Below are 21,958 nucleotides of genomic sequence, written 5' to 3'. Positions count from 1 at the left end.
TCTTGGCTGTGGTAAATAAAGCGTTTTCTGCTTTTTTAAAGATTGGCTCCGTTATGGGATACTCATGTTATGTTATGGGCAATGTTGCCCACTTACTTACCTATCAGCCAAATATTGATGTAACCAAATTGTATCACTAATAAATCAACTTATATAAATGAGAAATATAGGAAAATTGCTTGAGATACAAAGATGAAATTTGGCAGGGAGGAAGTTTATAGTTAGTAGACGTCCGCAAATAACGGATTATGCGATAGTGCCGAATTAAGGAAGTCTATGGGCGGACGAAGTCACGGGCATCCGTTAGTAATTAGATGAAAAAACAACCATCACCTCTTACGGCCCTAATAACCTTGCAGGTTTACAGGGAGTGCACTGTGCAAAATCCTAGCCGTGTTTCCCGGACCCCTTCTCGTATCGTCCCCCACGCTGCCGTCAACCACTCACCTCGTCAACCAACAACCCGTAAACCAAGCAACCACAAACACAAATTGGCGAGTTTCGTCACAAAAGCACTTCTACTACGAGTAGGTACTTACTTACTTATAGTGCAAAAATTAGTAGAGATGCAATATAAACTGTGTATTGCATCTCTATTATAACATATTGATCATTAACAACCCGTATTTGGCTCACTGTAATTGAACACAAGTCTTTCCCCTTTCAGAATGGGAGGGGTTAGGCTAATAATCCACTACGCTGGCCCAATGCGAACTGGCAGACTTCAGTTTCTGGTAGAGAATTTAGAAAATTCTCAGGTATGCAGGTTTTCTTCCGATGATTTTCATTTACCGTTTAAAACACGTGATATTTAATTTCTTAAAATGCACACAACTGAAAGTTTGGGAGGTGCATGCCCGGGACCGGATTTGAACCTATGTCTATTTGAAGGCAGCGGTCATATCAACTGGGCTATCATTCCTCATATCTATATTATGCTGTATCTCTAGAGCTGTATGTTTTTGCTAGTTAAAATACCAATCAGCAATCTACATGAAACACCTCATCGCCTTCAATTTCAGTCTTTCCGGTCATTAGTCGATTCGCTGCCCAGACTTCGGACCCGTTTCCTGCCGGCCCGGCTGGATGTACTTCAAGCCTAACTCGCTATATGAGCTCGCGAAGTGATTCAAATACTCGTAGTTTATGTACAAGTGCATATTAGGTCGCGAAGAATAATAATGAACGATTAATAACTATGGTTAGAATTTTGTACCTATGTTCAATTACTATTTCTAGATTACAGTCGTTCGTTTCAATAAATAATGAAAAAACTCGAGTCTTAAAAGTTTAAAACTTAAGCTATGAGGTAGTTTAACGTTCTGTTACATATTCTTACTTAGCTTGGTCTTACATACTAATCGGTCGTATTGGATTTGAAATTACAGTAAATAAGTAAAGGATGACGTCCCACGATTAATCATATAACCATGACTTGTTAACTAAACTGACTGTACCTCCATGCAGTTCAGCAGTTCAATCACTGCTTTTAAAACCAGCCACAAGATTTGACCCAAACAAAATTACTTGAATAAAGCCTTGTAAGTGTTTTGAAAATAATGAAATTAAATGGTCATTCAAACTTCTTGCTACATATTTATTCTACGAATAAATATGTAGCAAGAAGTAGAATTAAACATACAAAATATAAAACATACGAACTTATCTAATATACGAGTACTCGAAATAGTTAATTTTACTTAATATAAAACGGCATGTCTGAATTGCTTTGACCAGAAAGTGACTAAAATTGCACTTTAATAAAAAGCTTGTAAATGTATCTTGTATCTACTCGTTAGTTAGTTAAATGTTCGGAGTTACTAGAGCATTGAATTAAAACTCTGCCACTGGACAACAAGCCGCCCGATAGACGGTATAAATACTTAGTTGCAGTGAAATTCTGTATGAAAAAGTCAACCTTATTTAGCAATGAACGACTCGAACCTTAAAAACAAATATTATGGCGCTATGCTGCTGTAGAATCCGCTGCCTTACCAGTTTTCCTTATTAAAGCTTCGCGATACTTTTCATCGTTGATAAAACTAATAACTTATCCATACTTATAATAACTGTAACATGACCAATTCTGTATTGAAGTTATTTTTAAAATTTTTAAATAGCGTGTAGTTATTATACTAGCGGATACCTACGACTTCGTCTGCGTGGAAATCAATGTAAACTTTCAAGCCCTATTTCACCACTTTAGAGTTTTTACAACACTCATTATATTTCGTATTTTTTTTATGATTTATGAACTTATCTTATTTTATTTTCGCAATAAAATGTATCCTTTAACCTTCTCCGTATTATGGTCTTACACCGTGCCAAGTATCATTTGAATTCATTCACTAGCATCAGCGTGATGCCCGAATAACAAAAAAAACACGGACAGGCAGACAGACAGACAAAAATCGAAAAAAAATATGTTAAGCTTCAGTATCGATTATATAATGCCTCCCATCAAAAATTTTCAAAATATCTTCAATGTACAGAATGTACAAAATGTACAGAATTCGTACAATAAGTATAGATTCTAGATGGCGCTGGCGTCAGTTATGTCACGGTACCGTTTGGTGCTACAAATGGTATAAGTAAAATCCCAAATTGCGAAAGAATTCGACAAGTTTTATTATAAGTATAGAATATAGAAGATAAGTATAGATAGATAATATACTACGAGTATACGAAAGTAAAATTTTTTTTATCGTTTTTTTTTCTCTGGTTTTTTATACAAACATAATATATTAGCTAACTCTAGTACCATATCCTAATTGACAGTCAACATGCAAAGCCACCTACTACTATATATATTTCGATGTTAACAGAATTTGGACTTCTCAGAAAAACATCAGCAATAATTTCCAGATCTAAGCTTTCGATACTGTGACGGTGAATCAGTAATGAAAGAATTTTCCTCAAAGATTTCCCCTAAGATGTGATAAACAAAACGATTAGTAATATATTGGCCAAAACAGCGGAGCCTGTAAACAGGTCAAACTTGCCGGTGCGAAGTTCCTGTTTATGATTTTTTATGTTTTCGTTTTGCGTTCCCATTTTCTTTGGTTTGTATGCGTGAAATGTCAGGATGGTTTTAAATCCAAAATTACGTTTGAAGCGAAGTAGTAAGTAAGTAATGATTTAACTTTTAAACTAAACTCACTAAACCATTCATCACTCTAAACCAATGGTTCCCAAAGTGGTCGTGGACCCCACCGGTCCACGGGAGAGAAATAAAACAATTTCTTGAAATGTGCCCTTTATACGCATCATTATAATAATGACGTAGTCAAACTTACGTACATAAAAGACGTAGATAAAGGCGTGTGTTATATATGAATAGTCGGAATTATTTGATTTACTTTGTATGAAAACATAAAAAATATTTTAGTTAAAAACATTAGTTATGCAGTACGGCTCCTCGTCTCGGACTCGTCAACGCCTTGAAGTTACGGGCTCCCGAGCACTCTGTATGTTAGATTAACAACACTGAAAGTGAATGAAATACGTTTGTTTCAGTGTGCAACTTCATAGTGCACGAGCGATGTGTGGGGCAAGTGGTGACGCCGTGCTGCGGGGTGGCGCCGAGCCTCATCAAGGTAAAACACGCCCTACGATTGTGTAATTAAACCCATTTTGCAATGACACCGCAGCCTGGGGTGTGACCGCCTCCGTTAATAATAGAAGGGCCAGTACCACATTTTTTATGTCTATGACCTAGTTACCCGCCTCGGTGCTCACCTGGCCGGGTACGGTGAGGTGCTGGGTTCGAGATCTGAGTCGGACTGAGAAAATCATAGTATTGGGTTATTTCATTCCAAGAAGTACGTAGTAACACCCCGTATTTGGGAAGTTGGTGTTGGTGGTGCTACATCTCTATGACCCGGACTACTTTAAGCCGTCGATCCCTCTCATTGAGATTAAAGTCGAATACAGTGTTATATATTGTAAGCAGCATTCGAAAATTTACTTTGAGGAAGCTCGCATTCACCACAACTAACTGCAGATTGGACCTTGCTTACATTTCCTAACCCAACGCTTCTTACATTGATAGACTTCTTAAGGACGTCCTTTATGGTCACATTCTTCGCCGACGTCGACAAGGTCGACAAGGTGATTTTTAACTTCATTTGGACTTGGATTCAAATGGTCCACCAAAATAACTCTAAGACATAAGTGAAGGTCTGAATCTGACTTTGAGAGTCGTCCCTCTCCCTTTTTCATCTAGCCCTCAGGTTTACCTCCGACAGAGCTTCTACGTCCGCCTCAATAATCCAATGACGCTGCTGATATTTTATTAAGATCCTTACAACAAACAATCAGAAAAATACAGGGTGCTACGTTTCAAATCTCCACACTGTTCACACTCAAGACTCACCACACTGTTTCCATACTTAGGATGATATTGTTGTCTCTATACCAATCACTATCAGACCTTAATGAAATTGACCAGGACCGGCAGCTTAACGTATACTGCAAGACACGCGAGCGTCGGCACCACCAACTTCGGGGCTGAAAGTTAGTCCTATTGAGAATTTCATGCAAGAAAGGAAAGATATAAAAATAGGTACGACTCACATAATCTTCACAGATATGTGTACTATATACTAAATACCTTGGTTTATGCAGCGATGTGTTGTGTGTCACAGAACCCAGTGGCTCACTGCTGGTCAGAGCCGACTCAGCACAAACGGAAATTTTGCACCGTCTGTCGGAAGCGGCTTGACGAACTGCCGGCTTTACACTGCATGAGTGAGTATCACACATTGTTTAATCATAATCAACTCAATTAATAACATTACGATAGTAACAATTACTTATTTAACTTTAAATCTTTTCTTAAGTCTTTTAATCACCGTTCGGAGCAGCGCCCACTCTCCAACCTGGACTAGAGTAGCCACAGAAAGAACTGAATGGAGAAGGTTGAAGGAGGCCTTTGCCGATTGGCAAACGGACCTACAGAAACTAAATAAGAAAGAAATATACGAAAAGTTATGAATGTTTAAACGATTTTATATTTAAATGTCTGTAATATTTTGTAACTATTGTATGATATGCATAATAAGGTCCGAATAAAAGGCTTATTTATTAATTATTATAAGTCTTTTAATATCATAAATTTACGGACTATGATCATCTTCTGGGATATCCGTTATATAGCTTTTGAAAAAAGAAAGCCTTGGTCTTTCGTTTCGGTACCTACTGTAGTTGCAATATAAAATGTTTTAATGTCAAAAAGTTCGGTGGACTTCGTGCTCCGAAAGAAATCAACTTAGACAATGACCCACCTGATGTTAAATGTCTATATAAAAAGAGTATGCTCGCTAAGAGGATTTTAATGCATTAGTACCCTGTGCCAGTCAAGGGAATGGTAATGGAAATGGTATCAAACCTAATACGTGTATGAATATTTTTGTTTCAACAACATTGCTAAAGCAAAATAATTGTGAACCTACTTACTGTAGGAACTGTCAAAACCACAAAAAAAAGTAAGCTTTTATAGTATTTCCCCGAATGAGCTTTAGCGCAAAAAGCCTTATTATCATTACGAGTACCAATGACGAGTATCTAAACGTTATCTTGACCCTCTGTTCTGTCATAACTTTAAAACATCACCGATCACAAAGTTCGAGCTTCGTTTCGAGTGAAGTAAACCGGTAGATGTTATCTTCTAAATGTATGATAAGAACTTTTTAATTTCAAGCATACTTAGGGTTAATGATGCGATCAGCACTCTCAAACTGATACCGACTGCTCTTCCTGGAGCAAATACTAGCACACATAAGTAACAGTAGGTACCATCTTGCACTTAAAAACAAAATTAGTAAAAATCGGGACCAAACCTTAACATTGTTTCACATGCTGGTTAAGTATTTCTGAAGTTAGTTTTTCTTCGGTTTCCTTAAAGTACCCACCAAAGTTAAGGTACCTACTAATTACCAATTTGAGCGTATCTCAAGACATGCTATCTGACTTATGGTTTTAATGGAATATCCTGACGTTCTTAACAGGTCTAGTGGATATCGGACTTCACACCACGGCCAAGTTATACAAGTTTTTGTATGTTGATTTACAGTTATGTGATACGTATGCTAATATAAGAACTACCTAATGCTAATTTTGCTAATTTGCTAACTTTTGACTTTTCAAAACAGTAGTTGAGGTATGTCTACTCGTAGGTATCAATATTAGATATGTGTAATTTGCACTCCATTACCATTATGTCCAAACAATCGCATAATTTCTTAAATGTCCTACATAGAGTCTACGTAAGCTACATAACCTGCTAAAGTTTTACCTAAATACCCTCTGGTTTAAGATCTTTAAACCTAACTACCTGCCTCAGTCAGCCATCATAAAGGCACTGGATTCGACCACATATTCGATGTGCCATCTCTACGGACAAAAGAATCGCAACGAGTTCATTCTACTATTTCAACAGTAGGTGCACAGACAATTCTGACAGAGAAATTATTGACTCAAGGCGAGACTATCGCCACGATTCTTTCTTCCGTGATGATGACGTCTTGGATGTTTGTTGAGGCAAAGTTAGCAAGAGGTCGGTCGGTATGTGTATTGTGTTCGCGTCCGTGTCGCAGTATGCGAGTACTTCGTGCACGGGGAGTGCGTGGACTTCGCGGCGGCGGACTGCAAGGAGAACGCCACGTACTGCGCGGGCAGCGAGCCGCGCCACGTGCACCACTGGCGCGAGGGCAACCTGCCCGCCAACTCCAAGTGCGCCGCCTGCCGCCGCGCCTGCTGGTCGGCCGAGTGCCTCACCGGCTACAGATGCGAGTGGTGCGGGAGCACGGTGAGTGCCTGCCACCCTACCTACTACTGCTGGGCAGCGAGCCGCGCCACGTGCACCACTGGCGCGAGGGCAACCTGCCCGCCAACTCCAAGTGCGCCGCCTGCCGCCACGCCTGCTGGTCGGCCGAGTGCCTCACCGGCTACAGATGCGAGTGGTGCGGGAGCACGGTGAGTGCCTGCCACCCTACCTACTACTGCTGGGCAGCGAGCCGCGCCACGTGCACCACTGGCGCGAGGGCAACCTGCCCGCCAACTCCAAGTGCGCCGCCTGCCGCCGCGCCTGCTGGTCGGCCGAGTGCCTCACCGGCTACAGATGCGAGTGGTGCGGGAGCACGGTGAGCATCCTACCACCCTACCACCCTACCACCTACGACCCGGCTCATTTAGCACCTTCGTGGAAGGTTACTTAGAACATTACAAGTTACATTCCTCGAGGAGCTGATGAGCTATAAGTGTTATCGTTAGAACTGATCATGCAGCCACAACCACTTCTGCGAGGCTTCTCACAAGCAGGTCTAATCTTGCGGAGGTTATCTGAATCGGTTCCACTTCTCAGCCTCTGACCGTCTTCACGGCAGGGGAATTGATACCACTCAAGTAACCCGGTAACAGTAGGTACCCTGTAACAGTTTCCCCGACACTCTTGGGGTGTGAGAGACTACTCGACGAGGATCATGCATTAGGATTTGAATCCAGCTCAACTTCATTTCACATTTCAAAAAGTAGCGAAGTAACACGAACATTTTGTGCAATAGTGTCACGCAGGCTGCCGCGCCCTGATACCTGAAGAATGCAACTTCGGCGCGCTGCAGCCCATCTTCCTGCCGCCGTCGGCGGTGTCCATCCCGCGCACGGAGGTGCCCATGGAGGCCATCATCGGCGTGCACGTGCGGCCGCCGCCCTCGCAGCGGGACTTCGGATGCCGTAAGTGTCGCCGCCGGCCGCGCGTACAGCGGGCAGGGTGGTTAAGCTGCGCCGCACACGCCACACGTGAGGCGGCGCAGTGAGCGGTGTGTTTGGGGCAGCGCGGCGGCGCGGCTGGGCGCCGGCGCGGCTGGTGACGCTGGCGCGCCGCCTGCTGCCGGCCGCCTGCAGCCCGCACGGAGGCGCCTCGCCGCCCTACTCCAGAGGTACCCACAGCACATGCTTGTGTCCGCTCTTAACAGAACGACGCTGACGAACGATTCTCCTAAACACGCTTTCCGTCCACGACGGATTTGTTATGACAAAACCACGAGTTTTCTTATTCCAAAATTACCACTTGATAATTTTGAACAAAGAATATGACAAGTTTTTCTGCTAAATTAAAATTAACTTCAACACATTCTTTGAAATAGAAAATATTACCTACGATTAATATTTAAACGATAAACGATTGTTTATCGTTTTACTTTTAACATAAGTTATCGCATTATATTTTATTAACAAGTACATAAATTTTCTCGGATACTCCTGGGATCGATGTCCAGAGTAAAAGCAAATGTTATAATTATCACTTGTCCGGTGACTGTTCTGTTAAGAAGACTGTCAGTAACAGCTTTCTTCTTGCTTTACGACCTCACTCGCTTCACAAAATAACCCGAGACGGGAAAAGCATCAACGAAAGACTATTGCCTTGAATTTGCTCGATAGACCTCCTTTTAACTATTATATCTCTCATTCGTATAGCAACCATTTGAAATGAAGACAAAATTAGTTTCGAAGGAGGAAGTAGTCTTTCGATGACAACTTGCATGTCCAAAGGATTTTTTTCAGTTTTCGCTTAACAGCTTTTCTTAAACGACGTCCACATTGTAGACACTTCGCACTCTTCCAACAAGCACAAACGTCTCGTAAATCTAACAGTAACGCCTAAGAATTAACAAATTCTCAATCTGTAACTCACTAAAACCCTAATCATTTATGAAATGCCTTCTCTGCAACAAATCCACTATTTATTTCTCGATCTCGACTGTCAGCCATCCACTTCTAGACCAGCCAAGTCTTCATTCATTCACAATCACCACAATGACCACATTCGAGGAGCATGAAGCTTTCTTATTTCATCTTGGAAGTTTTCTCCTTAAAGTCTTGAGCTTTCATCTCCGATATTGCTTAAAGTCTGGAGAACTGTTCGAGGATGCTCGTGCTGCAGCATACCGTCAGCTCGTCCGACGCAAGGTAACGTGCACAGACCAACGTTGGTGTAGCTGGGCGATGCGGTGTTCCTACACTCTAGATGGCCAGTCTCGATGTAGCACCACCTCCCGCAGGCTAAAGTGCAGTATTCAAATGAAACCATCGGAATGCCAGAAAGCGCTAAGAATGTATACAACGACATTGAAAGATCTTTATTGTAACGCATCATTGGTCGTTGATGTAGCTGTGTCCTAAGCAAATTCGATAGTGCACTTTAGTCGGGAGACCCCTGTGCGTGATTTGCAAAAATGTGTCTTTAGAAACTTCTGCAAAAATGGTGTTTAGAGGTAACGCTGCGTAGATTTTATGTGAGAAATGTGTAACTTAGTTGTGTGTTATAAATTGAATAAAATAAATAATTAACAAAACACTAAATAATGAGTAACGTATTTTTATTTAGTTGATAATCCTATAATCACTAAAATGTTCAATTAAAACAAAGCCTTAATGTTTTACGTGCCATGCCATATGTTTTGAGTACACAAAGATATATTATTATGTTATCAAGAGTATTAACGTTTTATTCCAAGATTAATTAAAATCAATTCCTTAGAAAAAATATCTAAATCAACCAACCAGTACCTAAGGGTGTCAGTACCCCAAGTCACCTCCAGTTGTTCAACTTAGTCTCAATTAAGATAAAACATATACAGACGTGACAATACTTTAAAATGTCTTTATAAAATCTGTAAAGTATTCAGTATTTCTTAAATAGCTAATCAGACGATCTCATTATTCAAAATGTCTGAGAGAAAAGATAAAGCATTCAAATAACGCCCACGAATTAACAAATCTGAATATACTTCCTACATAAGGTCACGCCAATAAAGTGCATTCAAACGTGATAACTGCATAAGATTTGTGACGCAAACAGACAGACATCACGAACTCTCTGGTGTGGGCGCGTGCGACGCGTGCCATACGTATGTGTGTCCGCAGCGCGCAGCGTGAGCGAGGAGTTCAGCTCGGGCTGCGAGGGCCGCTCGGGCTCCGGCGGCGGCTCCACGGGCGCGCCGGCCGACCAGGACCACCGGCCCGACCACAAGCAGCATCGCGACCGGACGCCGGACGACAGGGACGAAGGTAACGGAGCGCGGCCGGACAGAAGCAACGCTTACATCGAACTGACTTAGAAGGAAATTACTAAAAATCAGCAGTGAACTGTGTAGCAGTTCCTTCTGTTATGAGAGTAGTATGAGTATTACATCAACGTCATCGGTAGTTTGAGCAAATGCAGGATTCAGCCAGAGCCCGAGGGCTTGCTGAGTAAGGTGGGGTTTGGGATGATTCTTTATAGGCATCTCTTAATAAATTTGGGTGTTGTTTGTGAGTTAGTATATCAGTCCTGACGTCACTGAATATGGTTTGAATTCACGTATGAGCATGGACGACCGTACATATCGGAGAGAAACCATGAAACATGAACCGAGCTGTCACCATAATCCCACCAACTCGCATTCCCTTCTCGATCTGTGCGCACTGTCACCATTCACTGATCCATCGTCACCGCAGAGGTAGTGAAGGTGTACGACGGCGAGGCGGCGTGGTCGAGGAGACTGTACCGGCCGGTGGTGATGGGGCGCAACTTCAGCGAGCGAGAGCTGGTCGCCGCCGCGCTCAGAGCCTTCCACGTGGCGCGCGACCCCGACCAGTTCGAGCTGACGGACGCGCTGGCCGGCGACGAGCCGCCGCTCAAGGACCCCACGCCGCTGGGCAGGGTCACGCGGCTGCCCAACAAGAGACCGGCCCTGTTCTTGCGGTTCAAGTGAGTACTGACGCTGAATGTCGATCCTACATCATCATTATTTACCCGCTTGAACATTCGGGACCAGGCCTCTTTATAAATGGGATACGGAACTTACACGCACGCTTATGGCGAAAATGTTTAGGCTCTGGTAACGACGCCATCAGATGCTAATGATATTGACCAAAACCGATGGGCGATGACTTAAATTCCACTTTGAGGCAACGTGGACGTAGCACCACCAAGTGTGTAACTCTGGGCTGAGGTATTTTACTGAAAGTTTTATGGTAAAATTTAATAATTTAATATTTTGGAACCCAACCCTGAACTAGAACCCAAGATTTCTTGAATCATATTGAAGCAACGAGGTAGTTGCCAGTCTAAATGTCTTCATGGCAACAATAAAATTGCTTTTTAGTCAAATAGAGAAACATTACACGTAATCTGTCACGCGTAGGGAGCCGGAGACGGGCGGCGGCGAGGTGCGCGTGTACCCGGGGCGGGTGGCGGGCGCGGGGGACACGTTCGTGACGGTGCCGTGCTCGGGTGAGCACGCCGTGGCGGACCTCATGGCCGCCGCGCTCGCGAGCTTCGGCCTCGACCCCGCCAGCGCCACGCTGGACTACCGCTGCTCGGAGATCTTGCTCGATCGTGGGGGTGAGCTCCTTATAATATCTTGCACCAAGAATATATTCACTCCTGACTGGGGCGGTTGAGGTTTTTTAATTGGACCAGATTCGGATGATGGAAGGCTTCGGCCGGCACCACCTAACCGGCAAAGACGTACCGCCAAATGATTTAGCGTTCCGGTACGATATCGTGTAGAAATCCAAAAGGAGTGTGGATTTAGTCCTACTCCTAAATAAGTTAGCCCGCTACCATCTTCGATTGCATCATCACTTACCATCAGGTGAGATTGTAGTCAAGGGATAGCTTAACTTGTAAAGAATAAAATAAATAGAAAACTTCGCACCGTTCAATTGATTGTCAATATTGGTGTTCATCATTTAAGTGGCCCAGAAGATACTGATTAGATTCTGACGGTAGAAGAACCAGTCCAAGAAAGTGTTAGTCTGTAACGCGCGTGTGTGTGGGCAGTGTCGGAGCGCGTGCTGGAGGAGGAGGAGCGGCCGTGGCGCATCCTGGTGCGGCTGGCGCGCGACTCGGTGCGGCGCATGGAGCTGGCGCGCTTCTACCTGCAGCCGCGCCGCGACCCGCACGGGCCCACGCTGGCGCTGTTCGTGGCGTCGCTGCCGCCCGGCCTCTCCGAGCGCAACTACGAGAACATCCTCGTCGAGTTCCTCGGCGCCGGTGAGTGGCCCTCCCTCGTCATACTCATCGCCATCGAATCCTTGAACTTACCCACTTATCGGCAAAATATGTCAATCTCTAAACTAGCTCGTATTATTCGTCAACTTATCAACTACTCCATTTGCACACATATCCGTTTTACCATATCGCGATATCGTGCAGCCAAAAATGCCTGAACAAAAGCGATCAGGTTGATTACAGAAGTAATATTGGGATTCATTTGTTTCAACAAATCTAAGTTCGAGACGGTATTCACCGCCCTTAATCCAAAATCTTTTTTATAGTAAAAAATAATATGAATTGTCGCACCAACCCGTTTACCTTGATTCCTCTCCCCAAAGGCTGTCTCTCATGAGAGATTTCTTTAGCCACCTTTGCACTCAACACAAGTTTCCTATTCGTAACTATTCTTGTATATTATATTTTTTTTTTTTGGTGGAATAAATAAATGAATGCGTAAACTGATATCTATTTTAGTTAATAACAAACACTCAAGCTTCGATAATTTGAGAGCCTGGAGAATGAAATTACTTACTAAGTTTTTTAGGTTATATAAATAGACTTAGCAAAAATGGATTAAAATTACATCTCGGGAACTTTAACTCGTAACTTGAAAATAAATTAGCGGAGACAATGGGCGTGTCGCGGCTGCAGCGGAACGCTCATCTCCAGCGGACGTCCGGGAAGGCGGCGCTCGGTGTTTGATGTTTGCTATTTTTATCATCACGCGGGAGGAAAACTATTTCAGACGTGAAGGATATTTAAAAGATTTTAAGGTGATGAGGAAATAAACTCCTGCTTTGTACTTGGGAGCTCGCTTATGGGCGTAAACAACGCTTATTCTGTTTGTCGTTCTTAAGTCGTTATTTCAGTTTGAAAATCATTGTTGCCAATGAAAATTAATCATATAAGACACTTTCAGACCAATAAGCGCAGTGCGACTCAGTTTGTGCTGCGATAGACTTTTCTGTAGACTCCTTAAGGGGACTGCAACAGCATCAGCGGAGGGTTATGAGCGAACACTGAAGCAAAGCCAATATGGACTAGACGAATAAGGGAATTACTCTCTAAAGTATCTCCAGTGAGAATCCGCTCCGCTCAGAGATTCAGACCGATAGGGTTTGTGGACCGAGTGAGATTTTGACACTATCAGATATCAATGAAATTTGTTATACCGGTCCCCCAGACAACAAGTTCACGTCGATCGGGCCCATCTACTACGAGTACGGCTCGATGGTCATCACGTACGAGGACGCCAGCAAAGCTGTGCGCGCCCTCTACGCGCTCCGAGAGGCCAAATATGAAGATAAGCATTTATTAGGTGAGGCTTTGTCTGTGCCCTACGTTTGCAGCGAGAGCGTAATATGATGGGACCTATACATGGGATTGTAAGAGCTCATGGTTTGCCAGCCCATGCTCCTGCTATAGTTAAGTAAGGTAACTATGGATTTGATCATGTGAGGGAGGTTGTAATATTTTTTATTCAGGATGATATTAGAAATCATGTTGACGTGCCACAAAGAATCTCCTTAACCCACACTGGGGTCACAAGTCGAAGTCGGGTCGACGTTTTTTTCTCTCTGCTACACGATGAATTCGATGGAGTCACCGTGCGGGTGCCTGGTGCTTGTGAAAGGAGCATTGTCTGACAAACTTTCAACGAAGGTGTAGACATCATCACATGCTCTAAAACAGTTTCATAAATGACTAGTAAGTGGTTGAGTGTCATATCTGACGTCAAGAGGTGGTGAAATTAACATGAAAGATGTTTGCCAATTCTGGTCGTCAGTTTTTTCTTAGATAATTTTAAATACCTACGATCAAGTTTTATTATAATATGCGTTGGTATCTTAGTAGCAAACTTGGTGTAACGTTAAATAAAAGTAGTTAGTTTGACACATTCTGGCATTTTGGTTGGCAGCTTTTATAACCAATCGGCCAGCCGAAATACCAGATTGAATCACATGTCGTCTAAATATTGTACACAATTTATGGTCACGCTTTTCACGCTTTGTGATTGGTCACGCAGGAAGAAGGTTTTTGTGGCAAATTGTGAGTTTAACGCGAGAGCTGCATGTGACCCAATAACCGAACGTGTGTGTCCACAGTGATGCTGCTACCCAGCATCGAACCGTCAATGGTGCCGGCGGGCGTGAAGCCGCTGCTGGTGTTCGTAAACGTTAAGTCTGGAGGCTGTCAGGGCCTCGAGCTCATTTCCTCCTTCCGCAAACTCCTCAACCCTTACCAAGTGTTCGACTTAGAGAACGGAGGACCGTTGCCGGGGTAAGTTTTCATTACAATTTCAAGCACGTCAATTCAAGTAGACACTTTAAAAAGCCTCGTGTGCTTTCTTTCCTAGTATGTACAGAATTTATTGAAACCTTAGTTTCGCTTACAAAGACGCATAATTACAATGACATAAGACATAAGAGTAAAGACAATAAATATAACGGTTTTACATAACAATAAAACCGATATTATGTGCCGAGAGGAAAACCATACAGCATTGTCTTGAAGATCGCATTTGTGTACCTTACCTTTCTATGGTCAGAACATCGATACATACCTAGTTCCTTCAATCTACTAAAGGAGGTGTAGTTGTTTCATCGTGCTAGCCAGTGTGTAAGCACTGACATTTTAGCTCATAGTCTTCACCAGGAAGATCTTCCTGCAATGCTGTATGGTTTTCCTCTCGGCACATAATATCGGTTTTATTGTTATGTAAAACCGTTATATTGATGTGCCTATTGAAAACCATACAGCATTGTCTTGAAGACGTGTTTGTTATCTGCTGGTGAAACATATTATAGACACAATGCTATGATGATGATGTCGATAGTAAGATCTGACATCAAATTAATTGTTAATTTAACTAGGTATTTGACTTTTGCTTATAATTTTTATCATGGTTTTGCTACTTTATATATAAGCAAATATGTGTTTAAATAAAAGAAATCAATTTTTATGTACTTTGATTACAAATGTAAAATGAAAATTGTACTAGCGTTTGTATTATTACAGTTGAATTAAATTTTTGAAGAAAAATCGTACGATAATAAAAAGAACCAAGATATTAAACAATCTTAATTGTATGAAAATAAACTAAGATCAAAAGCGTAATACTTATTTGGCAAAAATCACACCGCGCTGAACGTTTTAAAAATATATATCATATTTATTTTTAGGAAAATCAATTTCACGTCAATAATGATTAAAAAATGTGACTGATGATTTCCAGTTTTCGCACAATAATATATCGTCAATCGGCTGGTTATCTGACCATCATAAAGATGCTACTACTTATCTACAACAGCCTGGGGAGGCAATCAATGCCGCTTTGGATAGGAACTGTTTGACCCCAGTTCCCTATTACAGAACGAGAAGCAGCTTTAGGTGTATTACCTAGTATGTAATATGTAATAAAGAGATTATTTAAGTTCTCAACTTTGCCTATTTTAGACTTACTTTTAACAATCAAAGACCTGACTAACGTTACTGGGCATATGTATATGTCGTTATGTTTGAAAGTTTCCATACCGATTGTCTATATGAGTGAGAATCATTTTTTTAGCCAAATTCCGGTATTAAGTATATATATTCCCCAGTATCACAAAAATTATCTTTTGCAATTTTTAGCAAAGTAAAGTCGTGAACTCTACGACCCGATGCTAGCAACAAAACCGTAGTTGAAATTGAAATTGAAATTTTATTTATCCTCTCCACACCATAATATGTACAACAATATAACTGTGTTAGGTTACAATTTCATTATGTGATAATGTGGGGACCGGTGCTCGCACCGGGTACAAAACCTGTGTTGCAAGACACCACGCTGATGTAGCCGTTCTCCTAGACATTTCAAAAAGGGTATCTTTAGGTGGATTTGTGATGAAAGTCATCTGAGCACAACCTCGGGATCCCATATGGAAATTGACTTAGCGACTTTAGGTTTAGCTTTACTAATAGCCTTAAGGGCAAGTTTTATTATGAAAATTAAGACAGCGGATTTATGTACTAAGATTCTGCTATAAGACAGTTTCTCATTTAAAAAATTAATATATCAAAAATTTTGTTAACTCTGCAGGTTGGGGAGATTTAGGGTTTACTTGGGAGGTTTCGCACCAGTTTAACCATTTTCTGATGGCTGGTAAGTAGGTTGACAAGGTTGATTGTCTTTAACTTTTTTCTTTCCTGAGTAGACCATTCTTTTATTTGGGCACCCCACCCCTAATTGTCCAGACTTTCGGGGTCAATGTGTGCACCTGAGGTGGACACTTTGACGTGGCATCTATCAAGGTCTTTGGTAGGCTTTGTAGTTCGTGTGGGTGATCCAATGCTCTAGCTTTCAGATTCTGCAGTCAAAAAGCACGCGGCCACTCGGGTGCCACTATTAGCGACGTTCCTGTCACATTGTTTAGATGTGTCAGTACTTTTGGCAATAAATTTGAAGGAGGAAACACTCGTGCTAGTTGATGTCTCCACGGTCTGCTGAAGGCATCTATGTAGTATGTCTATGATCTCTGCAGTCTATCGAGACGTAATTTGATACCACAGCAATGTTGTGTAGCAAACAATTCTATCTCGGGTCGTCCCCATTTCATGAAGATTTCCTTTGTTGCTTGAGGAAGTAGATGGCACTCGCCGGGCGGTTTTTCGCGAGACAGTCTGTCTGCGATAATGTTGTAGCGGAATGGAAGGTAATAAGCTGATAACGTGATCTGAAACTTGTTTGTCATGTGTAAGAGATCGAACTTTAGATTCAACAGTCCAGTAACTTTGATCCACCCTCCTTCCGAACCTACGCTTCAAATGTTCGGTTGTCTGAATGAACATGGGGATTTTGTAGAACCTTTGTGTTCCTTCTGATAGCCGTTATAACTGCATACAGCTTCTTTTTGTGGAGCTCATCAACATCGTTTTTAGCTGAGCTGACCAAATTCCTGACAGTAGTTTTGATTGAGCACCCCAACCTGAATCTGAGACATCCGTTGCCAGGAAGTGGGATGCAGGTTGTAGATGTACTGGCCACTTGAGTCATGTGGCTCCGAGCCACTATTTTATCTCCTGTTCCACTACTTGTGAAATCAGTTGTTTTAGACGGGGCATTTCCTGTCGAAACTTCTGAGGAATCTTTAAATATTGCGACCGTCTAGTCTGCGTCTGAGAATCACAAAATCGGCAAAGTTTAATTGGCCCACCAACCGTTGTAATTCGCGAAGGGTGATGCGACCTTTCAACGTCGAATTTCTCAGGGCTTTGTTGAGAATGTTTCTACTGTGGGCAACGATATTGAATTTTTTGGAGGTCTGTCAATGAATACCAAGGTAATCCAGATCTTGGGTAGGTATTAAGATTAATTTTTGGTAATTGAAGAGCCAGCCCAGATGTTCCAAGTGCCTCACGGCTTCCGCAGCCTGAAGACATAACTTGGATTGGTCATAATTGACCAGAAGGGAGTCGTCTAGGTATGCCAGAACCCGACAGCCCTTCGCACGTAGGGTTTCCGCAACCCAACATGTTACAGATGAGAAAAGATGAGGTGCTGGCGCCAGACCGAAAGGTAGACATGTCAACTGGTACAATTGCCTTTTGTAGCTGATTCTCAGGAACGGTCGATGTGATTATGCAGCCGGTATGTAGAAATAGACCTGAGAAATGTCCTGCTTTATCATCCAGTCTCCAGGTTGTATAAAACTGGGAACTGAAGCATGAGAGATCAGACGGAAATGTTTCGTTTTTACAAATTTGTTTAGTTCTCGGAGGTCGAAAATCGGACGCCACCTTTTTTGTTCCGGAGAAAAAGCTTTGAGATAAAAGCTGAGTATCTTCCTGTTAACTACTTCCAGTATATGTTGGTCTAATAATTTTTGTATCACTTTCGTCATGGCCGGTGACGCCTTGGTTGCATATTGACGCATTATTGTTTCTGAGGGCATTAAAAGAAGAGGTTTCTTGTATAAGGGTATTCGAAAGCCCGTTATTTTTACTTTGTGACTGTACCCATAAATGTATGTTCTTTGTATTTTCTCTTCAGCTGTTCTCTATTGTTAGAAGATTGCGGAGGTGATAGCCAGAAATGTGGGCCACCAAGAGAATAAACGCATACCAATTTTGTTTTATCAAATGAGAACACTCCACTAGGGGTATATTGCAAAGGGCCGCTTGGATAATTTTATCCAGAATTTATTATCATAACTATTGCACCTTGATTCTATACATTCGGCTCTTTTATCGCAAACAATTATATGTAAACTTTGTTCGGATAACTTGTAAGACAAAGACGATTTTCCATAAGTTTTAGTAAATTTATTAAAGGATTTATGTTAGCCCAACCGATGATTTCTTGTAAACCCGATTGCAATAGCTCTCTTTGATATAGCAGAGCGTTAGTAGTGGTGTAGCTAACATATCTGATAACGTTTTCGTATATCCTATATGTTGCCATGTAGGTGAATAAAAAAGTTGCAATTCGATTAAACGACGTAAGCGTTTTACCTGGCTGTAGAAAATTTTTATCGTCCAGGTCAGTCTTACAAAAAACCTAAATATAAGGATTTTCATGCTATCGACGGGTTTGTTAAGAAATCGTTATTGTTTTCATTTGGTTTTTCAACCTATCTATCTATATATGGTCTATCATTCTGATTCAAAGTCATATTAGACACACAGGATTGATGCATAATAAAATTAGTGAGCAAACTCACCTGTTCGCATAACGCGTCGATCCGAGGATCGACCGTTACCTGTGAGGTCAGTTTTCCTTTTTCTGTTGAGGTTCCTCTCGTTCCTGCTCACTGTTAGAACCGCTGTTGAAACTCGAAGTATCCTCGTGTATGGAGTTCCTCTCAGGCGCCATTGAGTACGAACCAACAGAAGGATTGGCTTCCGTTGTCTCCATGCTCCGTGCGCCATTTTTCGTGCACGTGGTTTACATTAAGAAACTCAATTGATCGAACCACAATAATAAAATATGCACTATTACCGCTGTATTATTGTATTTGTAAATCGTATAAAATAATATTTTTTAGAAAAATAAGATATTATTTCAAATTTTTTTGTGTACGCGGTGACAGTACACAATGCTATGAGCTAAAATGTCAGTGCTTACACACTGGCTAGCACGATGAAACAACTACACCTCCTTTAGTAGATTGAAGGAACTAGGTATGTATCGATGTTCTGACCATAGAAAGGTAAGGTACACAAATGCGATCTTCAAGACAATGCTGTATGGTTTTCAATAGGCACATCAATATGAATTTTGCAACTCATAGCTGTGTAATCTCATCATCGCGTGCAATCTCCAAACCGAAGTTTAATCGGCAATATGTGGATAAAGTTATTTAGATATTGTTGATCAAACTACGGTACGGTATGGAAGCGATGATCAGTTTGCAGATCGACTAATGGAGGACACTACCACTCACAGGTTGTACGTGTTCCGGCACATCCCCAACTACAAGATCCTGGTGTGCGGCGGCGACGGCACCATCGGCTGGGTGCTGCAGTGCCTCGACAACGTCGGCCAGGACTCGCAGTGCTCCAACCCGCCCTGCGCCATCGTGCCCCTCGGCACCGGTAGGCTACCTGATGGCATATCCTGTATCAGTCATCATCACCATTATCATCATTATATAAACGATCCGCCATAAGCAAAGATTCTCTATTTATAAAAAGGGGTAAAGGATATCCACTTATACGTTAATGGCATTCGGGGCTTTCAGTGATAATTTTTACGAGTAACTCTATAACAAACACACTATATATACTCTCTATAGCATACTCGTTTAACAAGTAAACTTTGGCTTTGGCGATTTCTGTTCTTTGACGAACACTACCTAATAACCGAAGACCTTATGGCTTCATCAATATCAACCCATATTCGGCTCACTGCTGAGCTCGAGTCTCCTGTTAGAATGAGACGGGTTAGGCCAATAGCCCACCACGCTGGCCCAATGCGTGTTGGCAGACTTCACACACGCAGAGAATTGAGAGAATTCTCTGGTATGCAGGTTTCCTCACGATGTTTTTCCTTCACCGTTTGAGACACATAACATGCACACAACTCAAAAGTTGGAGGTGCATGCCCCGGACCGGATTCGAAACCACACCCTCCGGAATCGGAGGCAGAGGTCATATCCACTGGGCTATCACGGCTCCAATGGTAACCGTTGGCTTACCGTACTCTTTTAGCACTAGGTTGTCCAAGAACTTATAGCATATCGTAAAAACATGGAAATGACTCCAATACTTATTTCCCTTAATGCAAACTGCACTAACCTACGTTTGCGCATGCAGGCAACGACCTGGCGCGCGTGCTGCGCTGGGGCTCCGGCTACACGGGCTGCGAGGACCCGATGTCGCTGCTGCGTGACGTCATCGACGCCGAGGAGATCCGCCTCGACCGCTGGACCGTCGTGTTCCACCCCGAGGACAAGCAGGACGAGCCTAAGGAGGTCTCCAAGCAACTTCCAGGTACGGACACGGTTCAAATTCCTAATTCTAATCCCTTGGTCAGTCTCAAAGAAGATACTCCTAAACCAACAACGATCCGACGAAAAGCATCTAAGAATGCTAAAATTTACTATATTCTCCTATCCTTCGTCTAATTTATTTTAGTTTATTATCGACAAAGTCTGCAATAATTTCTCCAGACATTATTAGAATTTTGAACATTTATGTACAATTCTCAGATTAGCTAGAAGACTTCAGTCATGACGTCATATTTCCTTCTGAGAAAACGCAATGGAATTGCCAAACAATTTGCATTATTGTCCTCTAATTAACTAAAAAAAGCCAACTTTTTGATTTTTTTGAAATAAATAGCAAGTACGAAAATTATTTATGCTATTTAGGTATAGCTATATGTATACAGAAGCAGAAAAGCTCTAACACAACGTTTGTCCCGCAGGTTCTCAAAGCGAAGACAATTCACAGATTCTAGTTATGAATAATTATTTCGGGATCGGCATCGATGCAGATCTCTGCCTTGACTTCCATAATGCTCGTGAAGAAAACCCAAATAAATTTAATAGCAGGTAAGATTCTTCAGGACGTATCAGTACTCTAAGGCACACAGCCTTGCAATTGCATTAACTGCAAAAATTACAGAAAACTGAACGTTTTTTTATTTAGTGATACTTTTCTTAAAACATTCTTATATGAGTTAAAAATATAATTTATACAGCATTCGTATGAGTATCATTTTAACATGTTCTGTTTTTCATAGGCTGCGAAATAAGGGCGTATATGTTAAGATGGGCCTTCGTAAGATGGTGGGGCGCAAGATGTGCAAGGACCTGCACAAGGCCGTCCGACTGGAGGTGGACGGCAAGCAAGTGGACCTGCCCGCTGTCGAAGGCATTATTATATTAAATATACTTAGGTGAGCTGCTTTACTAACTGATTTCAAAAAAAGGAAGAGGTTCTCAATACGACGCGTTCGGTTTGTTTTTCAATGTTTGTAATTTTAATCATAACTTTGTTATTTAGTAACCAATTTTGAAAAATATCTAAGTACTTGTTTGAAAGATTCCATATTGGTCCCATTTAATTTTTATGAAAATCGATAACTGAAATAACTGAACGAATTACCCATACTGTGGCACTTTCGATCACTATGCTAGGACACACTATAAACAGAAAAATAAAATCTTTTTAACAAAAAAATTGACCCGACTTAAATCATCATTCATGCTATCTATCTATCTAGCATCATTTTCAGCCGATGCACGTCCTCTACATAGCTTGGAAAAAATTTAAATGTTTACCTGGTACGAGGGTCCACCAACATTGCTGTCCGTTGCAGGGTTGCCCTTCCAGCACTTTGAGACAACGCCCCACGTCTCTTCCAATTATGAATCTACCCATTGCCTCTTCAGCTTTACAACTCATATAGATATGTTTGATTCTTATGCG

At 41.9% G+C, this 21,958-nt stretch overlaps 1 protein-coding gene across 4 annotated transcripts in view; it reads left to right on the top strand.

Annotated features, from left to right (window-relative positions):
* Window positions 1–21,958, top strand: part of LOC112053212 (diacylglycerol kinase theta) — a 51,618-nt gene that overhangs the window by 25,007 nt on the left and 4,653 nt on the right. For 2 of the 4 annotated variants that reach the window (XM_052883914.1, XM_052883915.1), the window contains exons 1-13: window positions 6,838–7,142; window positions 7,563–7,731; window positions 7,833–7,937; window positions 9,925–10,068; window positions 10,498–10,750; window positions 11,187–11,386; window positions 11,828–12,040; window positions 13,227–13,361; window positions 14,149–14,323; window positions 19,470–19,618; window positions 20,339–20,515; window positions 20,952–21,078; window positions 21,270–21,425. In XM_052883914.1, the coding sequence (XP_052739874.1) occupies window positions 6,954–7,142; window positions 7,563–7,731; window positions 7,833–7,937; window positions 9,925–10,068; window positions 10,498–10,750; window positions 11,187–11,386; window positions 11,828–12,040; window positions 13,227–13,361; window positions 14,149–14,323; window positions 19,470–19,618; window positions 20,339–20,515; window positions 20,952–21,078; window positions 21,270–21,425 (2,192 nt within the window). In that variant the 5' untranslated portion in view covers window positions 6,838–6,953. Of the gene's footprint in view, window positions 1–3,516; window positions 3,597–4,646; window positions 4,750–6,596; window positions 6,809–6,837; window positions 7,143–7,562; window positions 7,732–7,832; window positions 7,938–9,924; window positions 10,069–10,497; window positions 10,751–11,186; window positions 11,387–11,827; window positions 12,041–13,226; window positions 13,362–14,148; window positions 14,324–19,469; window positions 19,619–20,338; window positions 20,516–20,951; window positions 21,079–21,269; window positions 21,426–21,958 lie in introns of those variants that run through there. The other 2 variants (XM_052883916.1, XM_024092549.2) reach the window with 2 other exon arrangements.

The sequence above is a fragment of the Bicyclus anynana genome, chromosome 10 (genome assembly GCF_947172395.1).
Source record: "Bicyclus anynana chromosome 10, ilBicAnyn1.1, whole genome shotgun sequence".
Lineage (NCBI taxonomy): Eukaryota > Metazoa > Arthropoda > Insecta > Lepidoptera > Nymphalidae > Bicyclus > Bicyclus anynana.
This window is presented reverse-complemented; position numbering and strand designations above follow the sequence as displayed.